General features: G+C 40.8%; 1 protein-coding gene across 4 annotated transcripts in view; it reads right to left on the minus strand.

Annotated features, from left to right (window-relative positions):
• The window catches only part of arhgef28a (Rho guanine nucleotide exchange factor (GEF) 28a), a 564,358-nt gene that overhangs the window by 220,469 nt on the left and 329,809 nt on the right, over window positions 1-14,080 (minus strand). For 3 of the 4 annotated variants that reach the window (XM_068029539.1, XM_068029543.1, XM_068029541.1), the window contains 3 exons: window positions 4,980-5,187; window positions 2,726-2,840; window positions 1,410-1,487 (listed from right to left, as the gene is read on the minus strand). In XM_068029539.1, coding sequence (XP_067885640.1) covers window positions 1,410-1,487; window positions 2,726-2,840; window positions 4,980-5,187 — 401 coding nt within the window. The remainder of the gene's footprint in view (window positions 1-1,409; window positions 1,488-2,725; window positions 2,841-4,979; window positions 5,188-14,080) is intronic. The other variant, XM_068029540.1, reaches the window with a different exon arrangement.

Genomic DNA, 14,080 nt, shown 5'->3' on the forward strand with positions numbered 1-14,080 from the left:
AGAGCATGTTAATATTGAGACACTGTGGGAAAGCACTGGGATCACGAGGGTTAAGTGACTCACATTATATTACCTGACATTCAGCCCAGCCTGGCTTCTGCCAAGTGGAGGCAGTTAAAATCGAACGCCTGATTTCTGCTTTGCAGCTACTTACAAGCAGCATGATTGCAATCAGCACTCTTGTGGAGTGTGATGTTAACCCACATCACATCACTCTAACACCATGTGACAGGTCAGTACCCATTGCCATCATACTGCTCAATAGTATCTTTATAAAAGTCCTATAAAAAATACAATAATCAGCAAGACAGAACAATAAACTTTTACAAACATTATGAAAATGAGTTACCACAATCAACTAGCACCTTTAGTCACGCTGACACCAGTGCAGTAGATGCTACAGAACACATGCTGGACTATGACACACCATTTCTCATCATGGAAATTGTTGAAATATGATTAGGAAATGCATGAAAGTTTATTAAATGAACTTGTTATACTTCAGCAAAGAGATTGAACCAATTTTTCTCCCTAAGGTGATGGTTAGGAGGCATGCATTCATGCCCTAGTATCTATTGTGCTCTGGTAAGACCGCATCTAGTTTTGGTATTGAAGACATAAGGGAAACATTCACACTCTGGAGGTAATGAACCACAAGTAACAGGATTGATCCCCAGTATCATAGAACTGAGCAATGAGGGAAGATGAAAGAAACTAGGATTCTTTAGCCTTAAAGATGACCCTATTGAATTATTAAAGATACTCAACAGTAAAGAAAATGTTAGGTCACAGCATTAATTCAAGATAAAGAGAGTCAAAGCAATAAGTCAAGAGGACACACACTCAAACGAGTAAAAGGAAAATGTAGGATGTTTCACACAAAGAAAAATGAACTCTTGGCCTAGATTTAATGGAATTCCAAGAAAGAACAGTGCAGGTGAAAACTGTTATTGAAGATCCTATTGGACAATGTGATGGGGGGGGACGAGAGGGGGAAGTACTGGATAGACGAGTTAAAATGGCTGCATGGTCTTCCTCACCTTATTCACGTTGTGCTCATCAGGCTGAAAATTTCTACAAGTTATGTCAGTTTTCAGTGGAACTCATACTGACAACCATAAAATTATGAGGGGGGATCTCAATTGTTATTTACAAGGGTTGTTTAAATTTCTACAAGTTAGTTTACATATAAATAATCAAGTAAAAGCAAGCATCCAGCTTTAAAATAAAAAAGACACAACAAAGAACATTTAAAGTTGCATTGCACCCAGTTGTTTTGATTCCAATTCAAGCAACATTGGTTAAGATGAACGCTGTCCATTTAGCAACAAGGCACAGGGACATGAAAGAGTAGCAGACAGTTTCATGCAGAATTGTGGCAGCATTATCTGATTATGAGTGGTACTTACTACTATGGTGTAGCAGAGAAACTGATTTAGACAGTGACAGCGCTTGAAGAAGGGATCGTCCACTGCTGAAAACACCATCTACAGAGCAGGGACAGACTCATCATAATGAACAAAAGAACAACATCTATTTGGGTGTTCATTCACTGATATGCCTAATGCCCTAGATCTACAATATACCAATAATCAGTATAGAATAATGGATAGGTAAGAGTGAACAGCAACTACAGATCATTGATGAAATTAGAATAGTTTATGCACATTTTTAAACCCCAATATTGTTGTTGCTTTCTATTATATTTTACCTGCTTTTTAAATAATTTAATGTATTCAATTTAATCTTTTATCTGTGTTGGTAGCATTTCTGGCTAGCTACAGATATTCAGATGTGCCATGATACCTTATGAAGTGGCCTCAATGCACATGTTACAGGTACTGTGAGGCAAAAGCATGCACGACAACTATTACGTGATGACAATGGAGGTACAGTCAACTCCAGTATAATTAGTAAATAAATCAAAAATAGTCTAACTTCGGCTACTTCTCATTAGAAATTTGTTTTGAGTTTTATTCGTATCTGGTATGAAGGTATCATAGGTCTGGTTACTGTCAATTCCATCAATGTTAAATACAAAAAATTGCTAATTTTTGTGCATGCTGAAGTTCATTGATGAAGGAAGCAACTTCACTCGTTAATTATTTCTAGATTTTCACTGGCCTCTTGCCCATGCAACAATCTGTGGATGCCCTTTTCACAATCAGCTGATAGGAGGATACCAGTAGATACACAAGACATAAATATTGGTTTCTACCTCTTCCTCGTTAAGCTGGGTAAATCCATAAATTGGAAGATGATGTGCCATTTAGTAATGCAAAGAACTTGGAAAACTCAGCCCAGTTGTGACAGCTAGATTCAAGTAACAGCCAATCAATCCTTTGAGTTTCAGCTCCTGACAAATCTGGGTACTACAGTGCTGTAATTGCTCAGATAATTGACTACCTAATAGCTCATTGTTAAGCCAAAACTGCTTATAATGTGCTAATACTGTGATTTGAAAACAAGCTGTTCATCCAGATAGTACTGTAATGCAAGTAATTATCTAGACATTAGGATAAATTTGGACTTCAGCTTTGAGTCATTAAGCATTTTTACATGGAATTTGTTAATTGTAAAATGTTGAATGTAAAGTGGAAAAGCTTTTCAGATGATGACACAAAGTAGATGTCAATTTTTAGCCAATTGCATAATATAGATTTTTAAAGCAATATCAATATTTCATTGTCCTAATATATCTTGCTCAGTTTTTAGTGGCACTAACCTTCACTCGCGGAATCAAAAACACTAAAATCCCTTATGAATCGAGATTTGCTTTGTGAGACTTTAGGCGAGGAAAGGGAGTATGATCTCAGCCGTATCCCAGTGTCTTCAGACTCCTTCAGAGGACAAAAGGAAACTGGATCAAACAGAATATTCTAGACTCTAATACATTTCTATTTCAAATGTAAAAATAATCACCCAGTTTCAGCTGCACTGAACTGAATGATTTTCTCGAAAATGTGCCAAAGGGCTGCATGATGTAAGCAATTTTACACTATTTTACATTAAGGTCCCATAAAGACAAAGGTTGTTGTTTTAAAGCAAGCAAAATGATACAATCTGCAAATTAATAAACTCCCTATGTCTTTTTGTAAAATACCTGTGCAAACCAATCTGACAGCGAATGTTTTCCATGGGCTGTGATGCTATGTGAAGTATGCAAAATGAAAGCTGATTTCTAACAATAAGTAAAAAAAACATTTTTGTATTTAACTACCTTTTGCAAAAAAAGTATTGGGCCAAATGTTGCAGCCAGTGGTGAACAAACGGCAGTCGCATTCATTCCCTTTACAATTGCCCACAGAATTTATCTGGGCTTTTGCATTGGACCTTGTGATTAGAAAGCCATTATAGTGCAGCACCCTCTACAGGGTAGCTGGAACCTGTGTGAACAGGGCAAGGCATGGTCAGATTGAAGAATTGTTCCTGAGCAGCACAGTCTGAACCAGGATGTGTAAATTAGAATATTTAATTCAGTTTAAATTTTTATACAGAAAGCAATATAGAGGGAAAGAAAGACAGACAGAAAGAAACGTTTTTTTAAAGTGCATTTAAATCTCAAACAATAGTTAAAATCTAAAGGAATCAGACTCCAAATTTGTAAAAGTTAACTTTCAGTTCTAGAGAAGTTGTTGGGCAGTGATTAAGATTTATCAGGCTGTTAAAAATTAACTTAAAATGGAATGACAAATGCTAACTTTTTCTGGTAAGTTTAGTGTGTATCCATAATGTGAGTACAGTAATTTAACACCATTCCTTTTACTTCAATGTCAAGTCTTTAAGTATGGTAATGTTATAGTGAAGCCTCGGAAGGAAAAGGGCATCTCAGATAGCAACTTCCTGATTTCCATATTTCACTGTGCAAATGCAGTCACCAAAGTTTCCGTCCGAGTTATCTTTTAATAATGTGAACGCTAGGAGTCTCAGCATTATTTTTACTGCAAAATATGGGCCATTATCTTTTCAAAGCGCAAGAGTTAAGGGGAGCAGTGATCACAGGTTGTTACATCGTTTTGTTGCATTGTGCTCATAAAGACTGAGTAACATCAGGGTCAATGTTGACCAAGAGAATTACCATAATGTTTGCTTTAAACAGAGGGCAAAAGGTTCAAAAGACAAAAACACAGAGAAAGGAGATATTCAACAGGTAGAGAGTGAAATATCTTAATGATGCTATCAGAATCATTATTAAATTCCATGTGGACCTTGGTAAGAATCATGATGAACTAAGTGAACCTTCTCTGAATATAATAAAGGACCCTTGTCGTGGAGCATGTCTCACTTTGGCAATATAACCTAGGTTGATATTTACGAATGCTGTTGACCTTCATTTTATATTTCTGGGCCAACCTAGCAAGTGCAATAATACTGCAGTTAACACTAAATGTGAGGTTAATAATGTAGGTGGTAAATACTACCAGGGCACCCTATTTGCACAATGAGTATTATCACCAAGGATAAAAGAAAATACAGGAGAATTACATGCTTTGCAGCTTCGAATTTAAAAAAAAAATTCATGAATTTCAGGCCCAGATCCAGCCATTCTATTGAAATATCCCTTTCATGTAAGTTTTCCTCGAGACAGGTGGAATTAAATAATACAAGGTGGAAAGATGAGCAACAATAGTTTTATAATCTATTAGTAAATTGTTTTCCTTTCGGTCAGCTCTGGAGCCTCTAAGTGCCACAATTTTCAAAACACAATAAAATCAAATATATGCGTACAAATAATTTTCGTGTCAAGTAGGGCTTCCTGTTTTGACAAACTAACTATTTTTAAGTTTATGATTGATTTCACGTGTTGTATCTTTCCAGAAAGAAATCAGCATTAGTTAACCTCTAAAGTTGCCAATAGCTTGTTGTTATATGCCAGCTGGAGTAGAGAACTTATTCCATTGGGACATCTGCTTTCAAGGTTGCCCAGATTACACAATCACATTCGTTTACCGCCTGGCTAATAGTATTTATCCCAGTACCTTTGGCAATAAGCTGCTGGATAAAGACTTGGATTCAGATTCCCCGGCATTTATCTCAGTATCCTGGTGAGTCTCAAAAGAATCCAGTTCATCTCCACTGCTGGCAAATAATGCAACAGAGTTTGGAGACCTTGGAGTGCATGAACCCTGGGATCTATCGGAAACCTCCTCTCCTTCACTGTCTGCATCAATGCCATCAAAGCTGAACCTGCAAAAACAATTAGTGAAAAGGAGTCCACAGACAAACCAATATTGCAGGATAATCCTTTTCCTTTACTAATTCACTTAAAACACTGACATTTCTTCAAGAAGATACATTGCCAATTATGATCAATATACATCTAGACAAGAGTAATACCGTTATCACAATGTAACCTTTTGAGCCAGTACCTTTTTTTTTTCCTGACAGTTGTCAGTGACTGGGCAAAAGGTGAACAGTGAAGGATTTGAATGCACAGCAAAACCTTTTACTATTTTCATTTAATATTTTGCCTAGGATACTATATTATTTAACATTTCTCCAGCTTCTGGATAACCTAAACAGAAAAACCCCATAAAATTGCTTGAACTTTTAATGCTCAAATGTAACTGAATAAATTATATTTGAGAGAAATAAATAAAAATGCTGGATATCTAAAACAAAAAGCAGAAAATGCTGGAATAAAGGTCTCCACACTCAAAATATTAAACTGTCTTTTCTTTTTACAAATGCTGATAGATTACTATCTTCTGTTTTTATATTTAAAAAGCACTGCAATAAGGCACTCTGTGTCAAACGAACTGACACAATGCTGGAGACGAAAAGCAAACTGTCACTGTCACAGAATCACAGAATTGTTACAGTTGAGAAAGAGGCCATTCGGCCCATCATGCCCGCACCAGCTCTCCGAAACAGCAATTAGTTCCATTCCCCCGCCTTCTCCCTGTAACTCTGCACATTCTTTCTTTTCATATAACTGTCTAATTCCCTTTTGAATGCTTCAATTGAACCTGCATCCACCACACTCTCAGGCAGTGCATTCCAGACCTTAACAACCCGCTGCGTGAAAAAGTTTTTCCTCACGTCATTTTTGCTTCTCTTATCAAATACTTTACTTCTCCTACTTGTTGTACATTCTGGGAAAGATGCAATCCCAATGGCTGGCCTGTATTCTAGAACATTCCACAGAACTAAGCAGCCTTACAACACGGGCTCAAGTAATCAAAAGGTAAATCTGTCCCATATGTATTGCAGGTAATTTATATATGAGAAAAGTAGAAGCACAAAACTACTTAAATACACTGAAAACTATCCCACTAAAGTATGGGGAATTTCCTGTGGTGCTCGCAGCATGGCTAGGAGTGGAGTGGTGAAGATTTTACACAGACAGAATTGCAGGAGGCCTGACATAAAAACACATGTTCATTTCCCTCACATGAATAATTCATTACATATTCATGGGATGTGGATACAAGGGCAATGCCATATCTTTTTTCCATCCTTCAAGAAAGTGGTGGTGAGTGTCCTCTTAAATCGCTGCATTCCTTGAGCAGAAGGTGCTCCCACAATGGTGTTTGGTAGGGAATTCCAGGACTTTGACCCAGAAGTCACAATGGAATGGTGGCATATGTCCTCATCGGGATGTGCGACTTGCAGAGGAACATGGAAGTTTTGAAATTCCCACAATATTGCTGCTCTTGTCCTTCTTAGTGGTAGTGGTTACAGGGCTGGAAGGTGCTATCAAAGTAGGCTTAGTGAATTGCTGTAGTGCATTATGTAGATAGTACATACTGCAGCCGCAGTAGGCCATTGATGTAGGGGTAAATCTGGAGTCCAGTGGCAGAAGCATTGATCAGACAGGCTATTCCTTGACTGCTGTTCAGCTTCTTAAATATTAAATACTTGGGTCTAATATTGTGTAAAAAGAGACAATTAATAACTTAGTAGTAAAGGGGCCAGTAAGGAAGAATAACCATAATATAATAGAACTGTGAAAGTGATTTAGTTAATTCCAAACCTATAATCTTAAATCTAAACAAAGCAAACTACATAGATATGGGGGATGAGCTGGCTAAGGTAGATTGTGAAGCTACATTTGAAATAATACATAATTTGCAACAAATTATCTCAGGCACAAAAATCCCACAGAAAAAGTGGTCCAATTGTGGCTAACAAGAGGAGTTGAAGATAGTATCATAGAGTCATAGAGAGATACAGCACTGAAACAGGCCCTTCGGCCCACCGAGTCTGTGCTGACCATCAACCACCCATTTATACTAATCCTATGTTAATCCCATATTCCCTACCACATCGCCTCCTACATTAATCCCATATTCCCTACCACCTACCTACACTAGGGGCAATTTTACAATGGCCAATTTACCCATCAACCTGCAAGTCTTTGGCGGTGGGAGGAAACTGTAGCACCCGGCGGAAACCCACGCGGTCACAGGGAGAACTTGCAAACTTCACACAGGCAGTACCCAGAACTAAACCTGGGTCGCTGGAGCTGTGAGACTGCTGTGCTAACCATTGCGCCACTGTGCCGCCCCAAAGATCAGATCAGATCAAAGGAAGAGGCTTATAATGTTTCCAAAACAGTAGTAAGTCTAAGAATTGAGACGTTTTTAGAATTCAGGAGAGGACCAAGAAATTGATAAGTAAAGAGAGAAGAGAGTAAGAGTAGACTAGCAAGAGACATTAAAAAGTTTATAAACGTTTCTATAGGTATGCAAACAAGAAGAGGTTAGTGAAAGTATATGTGGGCCCATTAGAGGCAGAGACAGGTGAAATTATAATGGAGAATAAGGAAATGTCAGAGACATTAAACAAATACATTGATTCTGACTTCACGGTAGAAGACACAAAAAAAATTCCAGAGATAATGGGGAACCAAGGGTCTAGCGAGAATGAACAACTTGTCAAGCTAGGTCCCCACCTGCCAAGAATGAGGCACATTAATTTTGTCAAGAACATTGATTTTAAACTGTTACTGGAGTGACTTGTTAAACAGATCAGCCGTGGCTGGAAAAGACATTTGCATATTAACAGACGGTGTTTGAAAGGACAACGGACCATTCCCGAGCACATTCAACCCACAATGGACCTTGATCACCAGGTATTGTGTGTAAGAAGAGCATTCCAGAGACTGCTAAGGTGATACAATCCAAGACGTGGTCAGACCAGTTAATCACATGACTAACCTGCTTGGCTACCGGATTTTTCTGAATTGTGCTAACAGTTTGAACTCAAAGTCTGTTTGCTCCTGAACTGGGAAGATCTCTCCTGTCTGCTCCCATCTCTTTCTCACAAGCCTCTTGAGAGTAAATAGCTAGATGTCGTAGATTCAAAATCATCAGCAAAATATCTACAGGGGAGATGATGATAAAGTTATTCACTCAGGGTTGTTGGGATCTGGAACGCTCTACCTGAAATGGGAGTGGAAGCTGATTTCATTTTTTAAAAATTTAAAGGGAGTTGAATAGGTACTTCAGGATGAAGAATTTATAGGGCAAGTACAAAGAGCGGGGATGCGGGACTAAGCATGACTGCTCTAAGAGCCAGCACAGGCACGTCTGGCCTTCAGTGCTGCAAGTTCCTATGATTCTAATATCTAAATGCTGGCTGCACTGAACAGCACTGCCTGCAATGCGAACTTACAGGCAACCGTAGAAGGGAATCATTGGAATATGCCATAGATTTGCATACCATGTTAAAATTAAATTTAATATTAATGATCCTTTTGCCCCTTTCCAAGAAGGGCTTCTTCCCCTGTGTTATGTCCTCAGAAGTATACCATGATACAGTACAGCGGAAGACCCAGGCATTTTGAAATGGGAATCAAAAACCAGAATTGATCGATGGTAATTAATCATCAATGATAATATTTATCAATACTTCCAATTGAAAATGGAAGGTTGGAGTAAAGTGCAATATGGGATTGGACAGAGTAAGTCAATCTAATTAATGCTGTGGATGAGCAAACCTGCCTGAAACTGAAGGTTTCAGTGGTTAAACTCATTCAACCTAATGTTCAACAGAGCTGCTAAAATATTTTTTCCCAATATGATAGTCACCAGTGAAAAAGTACACAAGTGCACATTTGTCATGAAACAATATTGCATCAATATTTTGTTTAAAAATGATGCTCTTCCTCTTCTTTGCTGCCATACAAGCTATTAAATTTGCCACCTCCTCCCCACAACTTGGTTCATGATATTGCCCATTGATTTTCTTTTCTTCTCAGAGATGCTAGATACTAGGATAAATACATTTAAAAGCCTTTAAAAATCGATCTTTTGAAGGGCAAGTCTAATGCTATTGGCATTACTGAACGCAAGACTGAATCTTGACATTCACATACTGCTTTAGTTTGGAAACAGAGAACAACTGTTTTTAAGAGAATAATTTTGGTGATTCAAGTGTGAAAATGCTATTGAACTTCAAATTCCAGTCATGCTTTGGGGCTAAAATACACCAGGCAGCATTTTCAAAGCTTCAATAACTAATTTCTGGTGATTGGACTATGAATGTAACATCAGATTTAAGATTCCAATCATGCCTCTGCTACACTACCCAAAATCAGAGAGAAACTTTTTCCAGGAAAAGTATTTCGGTGGAATTACTTCAATCAAGAAGATAACTGTTTTTTATGCTAAAATTCAAGAGTCATTCAGGATGACATGCAGGAATTGATTTTTACATGTGTGGGATGAACTGTTTTCTATTCTTAAAACAGTTTCTTCCTCCATTCCTCTCTCCTCACATCATGTACTATTTCCACAGTGAAAATGCATGAGCAATATCTTCAACAGCCTCTCTCTGCTACTTTAATTCAGGACACAAGGAGACCAGCAAGAGAAGATAAGATGGTCAGCTTCATCTAAAGCCTCGCAGAAAAATGAAACTTTGTCTCATCTTGTTGTTTAATGGGCTGTGTGAGAGAAATGGTTCGGGGAAAAATACAGCCTTCACTAAAATCCAGGAGAATAACTTACTTCCTGCATTCAAATTGTGCCAATCCCAAAGATCTTTTGGCCCTGGTATGGGGATGCGGAAAGAGAAAGCATGAGGGAGAGTGTGTAAGAGAGAGAGAATAAGAATGAATCTAAGGCCAAGGATATTTAGTTCTCCGTCTAACACCTCATCACGTTCAACACATCTCAAAACACCTAACAACCAATTAAGAACTTTGCAAATGCAGGAACTGTTGGTATTTAGGCAAGTTATTGGGCAGCACAGTGGCGCAGTGGTCAGCACCACAGCCTCACAGCTCCGGCGACCCGGGTTTGGTTCTGGGTACTCCCTGTGCAGAGTTTGCAAGTTCTCCCCGTGACCGTGTGGGTTTCCAGCGGGTGCTCTGGTTTTCTCCCACATCCAAAGACTTGTAGTTGATAGGTAAATTGGCCATTGTAAATTGCCCCGAGTGTAGGTAGGTGGTAGGAGAATGGTGGGGATGTGGTAGAGAATATGGGATTAATGTAGGATTAGTATAAATGGGTGGTTGTTGGTCAGCACAGACTCGGTGGGCCGAAGGGCCTGTTTCACTGCTGTATCTCTCTAATCTAAAGCAGCCAACTGCACAAAGCAAGCTCCCACAAATAAATAAATGAGGTGGATGGCCAGGTGGTGGTGCTGGTCGAGAGAGGAATGTTCATCAGGACACCAGAAGACAAGGAATTGTGCAAACTAAAGTTGTGGGTCTTCCTTCTGCTGCTCACTCCATTTACCAACTTTTCCATTACAGGATTGGATGTCCATTTTTTAGAAACATGAACACAAAGCATGTAAGCTCATAGGAACAAAAATTCAATTGGGGCCGAAATTGGGAACAGGGATCGCGATATCTGTTTACCCTGCACCAAGTCCCATTGAGGCAGGCAGTGGGCTAACTTTGTGCTGCCTACTCATTAATATGATTGTAGTGTGCAACCCAGCACGAAATGTGCTACTGACTGGCTGCACACTCAGCAGGGGGCACAGGGAGTGTGCACAGCTCACACAACACACAGCTAGTCTGCACTTCTTAAAGGCAACCTGCCCCTCTTAAAGGGGAGGTGCACTCAGACTACAGGAGCTTCTGAACAGTCTCAGGAAAGTTTTGGTGAAGGAAGAGGACTGCAAATGGAGCAACAGGCCAAAGAAAAGTCTCCCAGGATTTTTGATGCAATGCTTGAGGCCTTAGTGATGGAGGCTGCTGGAGGAGAGACACCATGTTTCTACAGAAGCCAGGAGGCCCTCCAGGCACACTCTGTAAAGGGAATGGGAGCAGGTGGCCCCAAGGACCTGGATGCAGTGCCAGAAAAGGTTCACACAGATGGCCAAGATCACCAACCTCATGCTGCCCAATGCACCACAGCTCCATCACTCACCCTTCAGAAATCTGGACTCATGACTAACATTCAGATGCTCCAGCTCACCGTCACACACTTATCAGCCTCAACCACCTCTCATTGCTTCCACACACCTCCAGTCTATTCAACTATGGCAGGAACCACCCAAACACACAGTAACATTTTTTCCTTTCTCTTGCAGGATATGGTTGCACATAACCCCAGGGAGTAGCAGAGAATGGATGCGGGACAGGCATACCTTCATCTCCTGAGCCTTGTGGAGGAGACAATGTTCTATATAATCAGGGCTGACTGAGACTGAGGCCCCTGCATCCGGCATCGCTGAGAACATTCAGGATGACTGCATGTTCCTATGCCCCTTCTCAAATCCCAGTTCACCCTCATCTTGCTATCTGGCACGAAGCTGCAGATTTTGTGACCATGACCCTCTTGCTTTCCATCCATCCCACCTTCCCTCACGCTCCTATCTGCATTTTTGCTTTCAGACACCCAAGATTTGCCACCTGGTCAGCCAGTGCAGCCTCACCACGAGGGCCAAGAGCAACACTACACCTTTGATGAAAAGGCACTGTCAATTGATCCGACACTTGGAGCCACCGGCTCAGATACTGCAGTGTGTATCTTACAGGGTAGTATAGAGTCGAAATCAGCACGTGGTGAGTCACCAGGTATGACTGGGGCAAAGCCAGGCCAAGGGGAAAGGATAACTTGTCATCAAAGGGCAGTTCAGTTCTGCTGCATAGGTCTCAGATGAGGACTTTGATGAGTCAGCGTGCAGGAGAACACTGGTATGCACACCAAGATACCTTATGTATTGGCAGGTCTGCCATAAAGCCCCTTGTCAATGTTAAGGAGCATGGAGGAGCCTGGCTTCAACTTGGCACAGGGCTTTGCGCAGTGTTTGGAACCCATCCTTTCCAGTGTAGAAATGGTGGCCAACTTCAGGACAGTGCAGCAAAGTACAATGGGAGTGGGGAGCATTTGAAAGCAGCATGGGAACCAGGCAGTAGTGGCAGACACCAAAATAGAGGCTGTGCAAAATTCAAAAAGCGCATCTGGGGCGGGATTTTAACAAGCACAACATTGGGCTCCGTGGCAGCGGGGAGCAGAAAGATGGGGCCGGCAGTGGTCTGCCACGGAGGCCGGTGCTGGGAGAGCCCAGCCCGGTGGCGGCACCCCCGCCGTTAGGCAACGGGATCTGGATTTCAATATTTAAATTAATGACATGCATAAATTTAAATAAACTTACCTTTCATCTTCCGGGCCCGCCACGATCTTGGTGCGATGGCAGTTCAGCACCTTCAATTCCCCGTCCAGGGAAAGCTGGCATGACACTGCTGGGGAGGGGGAGGAGTTAAGATTTTCATTGTGGCGGGGGGGTGGGGGGGGGGAAGGGCGGGAATGGGGTCAAATAAACGTCATGGGCATTGGGGATGGTGGGAAAGGGTGAATTCGAAACTTTTTGCAGTCTGGGTGGAGGAAGGTCAGATTTGAATTTGGGGCAGCAAGAGCAAATAATTAATGTAATTGTTATTGGGGGGTGAAAAGGGTGTTAGAAATTTATTTAATAACTTTTGGAGGGGTGTATCTTTAAAAATTCAAAGTGATCGGCAGGACTGGCTGCCCTTTAAAAAGGGCACCCGCACACAGGCAGCTGACGCATTGCCGGGGACAGACAGCCACCCACTCCACAAGATTTGAGGGGGGCGGCTGCCCTGGCTAATTAAATGAGCTGCTGTGCCTGAGATCGCGGCGGTTCTTGGGCGTGCAATTTTTTGAGCTCGTGGCCGAGATCGGCGGCAGGCTCTGAAAATCCAGCCCCATATCTAAATCAACACAGAGGGAGGAACAGCAGGACCCAAGGGGTTTAATGCAAGTAGATAAGTTAAATATCGATAAACCTATATGAACTATACTTGTATGTTTAGTAGTTTTAGCAGCTGATCATCTAATTCAAGATTTGGAGAGCCCAGTGATAAGGGAGCACGATATTGTGGAAGAGGGGTAAAACCACCTAAAGGGATGATAGCACAAAGGAAGGAGCTGATTGGTGGGTTGCTGGTGAGTGCTTTCTTTTCTAGATCAGATCAGTGACAAATTTTAAGTTTATTTCAGTTAAGTTTAGATAGTAGCCTAATGAATACAGGAATTTAAATTTTTGTCCAATGTTTTAGTGTGTAATGCAAGTTAGTGTGTAGAAAAATAACAAACTAAAAAGTAAATATAAATAATCTAGACTGAGATATGGCAGAGCAAGTTTTGTTTTTGGACTGCAGTATGAGGGAGTTTGTGGACAGTGAGACTGTCCTGAGCAAACACATCTGTAGTAGATGTTTCTGTCTCATGTCTCTCTGGCTCAGAGTCATTGAGCTGGAGTGCGAGTTGGAAACACTCTGAAACATCAGGGAGGGGGAACTGGACATTTTGCTCCGGACTTCATTCATACCTCATAGACAGGTGCAGGTTCAGAATGGGATTGGTGTCACCAATTGTGCGCAGAGTAAGGGGAACCCAGGTGAAATCAGCAGAAATTGATCCTATTCAAGAGGTACAATTACACAGGTAGTATCTGTTACTGGAGATTATGGCACATGTGTACATTAACCTAGAGAGCCTCTATTTAATGAATTGGCTGTTCAAAAGGTAGCCTAGCCAGTTAAGATGTTCATCCCTCAGTTGTCGGTACCAACCTCACGTCTTCTACACAATATAACACGAAGCTATCAAGAATATCCAGTGCATTAGCTTTTGACATTCCATCTATGGTA

This window comes from Heterodontus francisci, chromosome 4 (assembly GCF_036365525.1).
Source record: "Heterodontus francisci isolate sHetFra1 chromosome 4, sHetFra1.hap1, whole genome shotgun sequence".
Classification (NCBI taxonomy): domain Eukaryota; kingdom Metazoa; phylum Chordata; class Chondrichthyes; order Heterodontiformes; family Heterodontidae; genus Heterodontus; species Heterodontus francisci.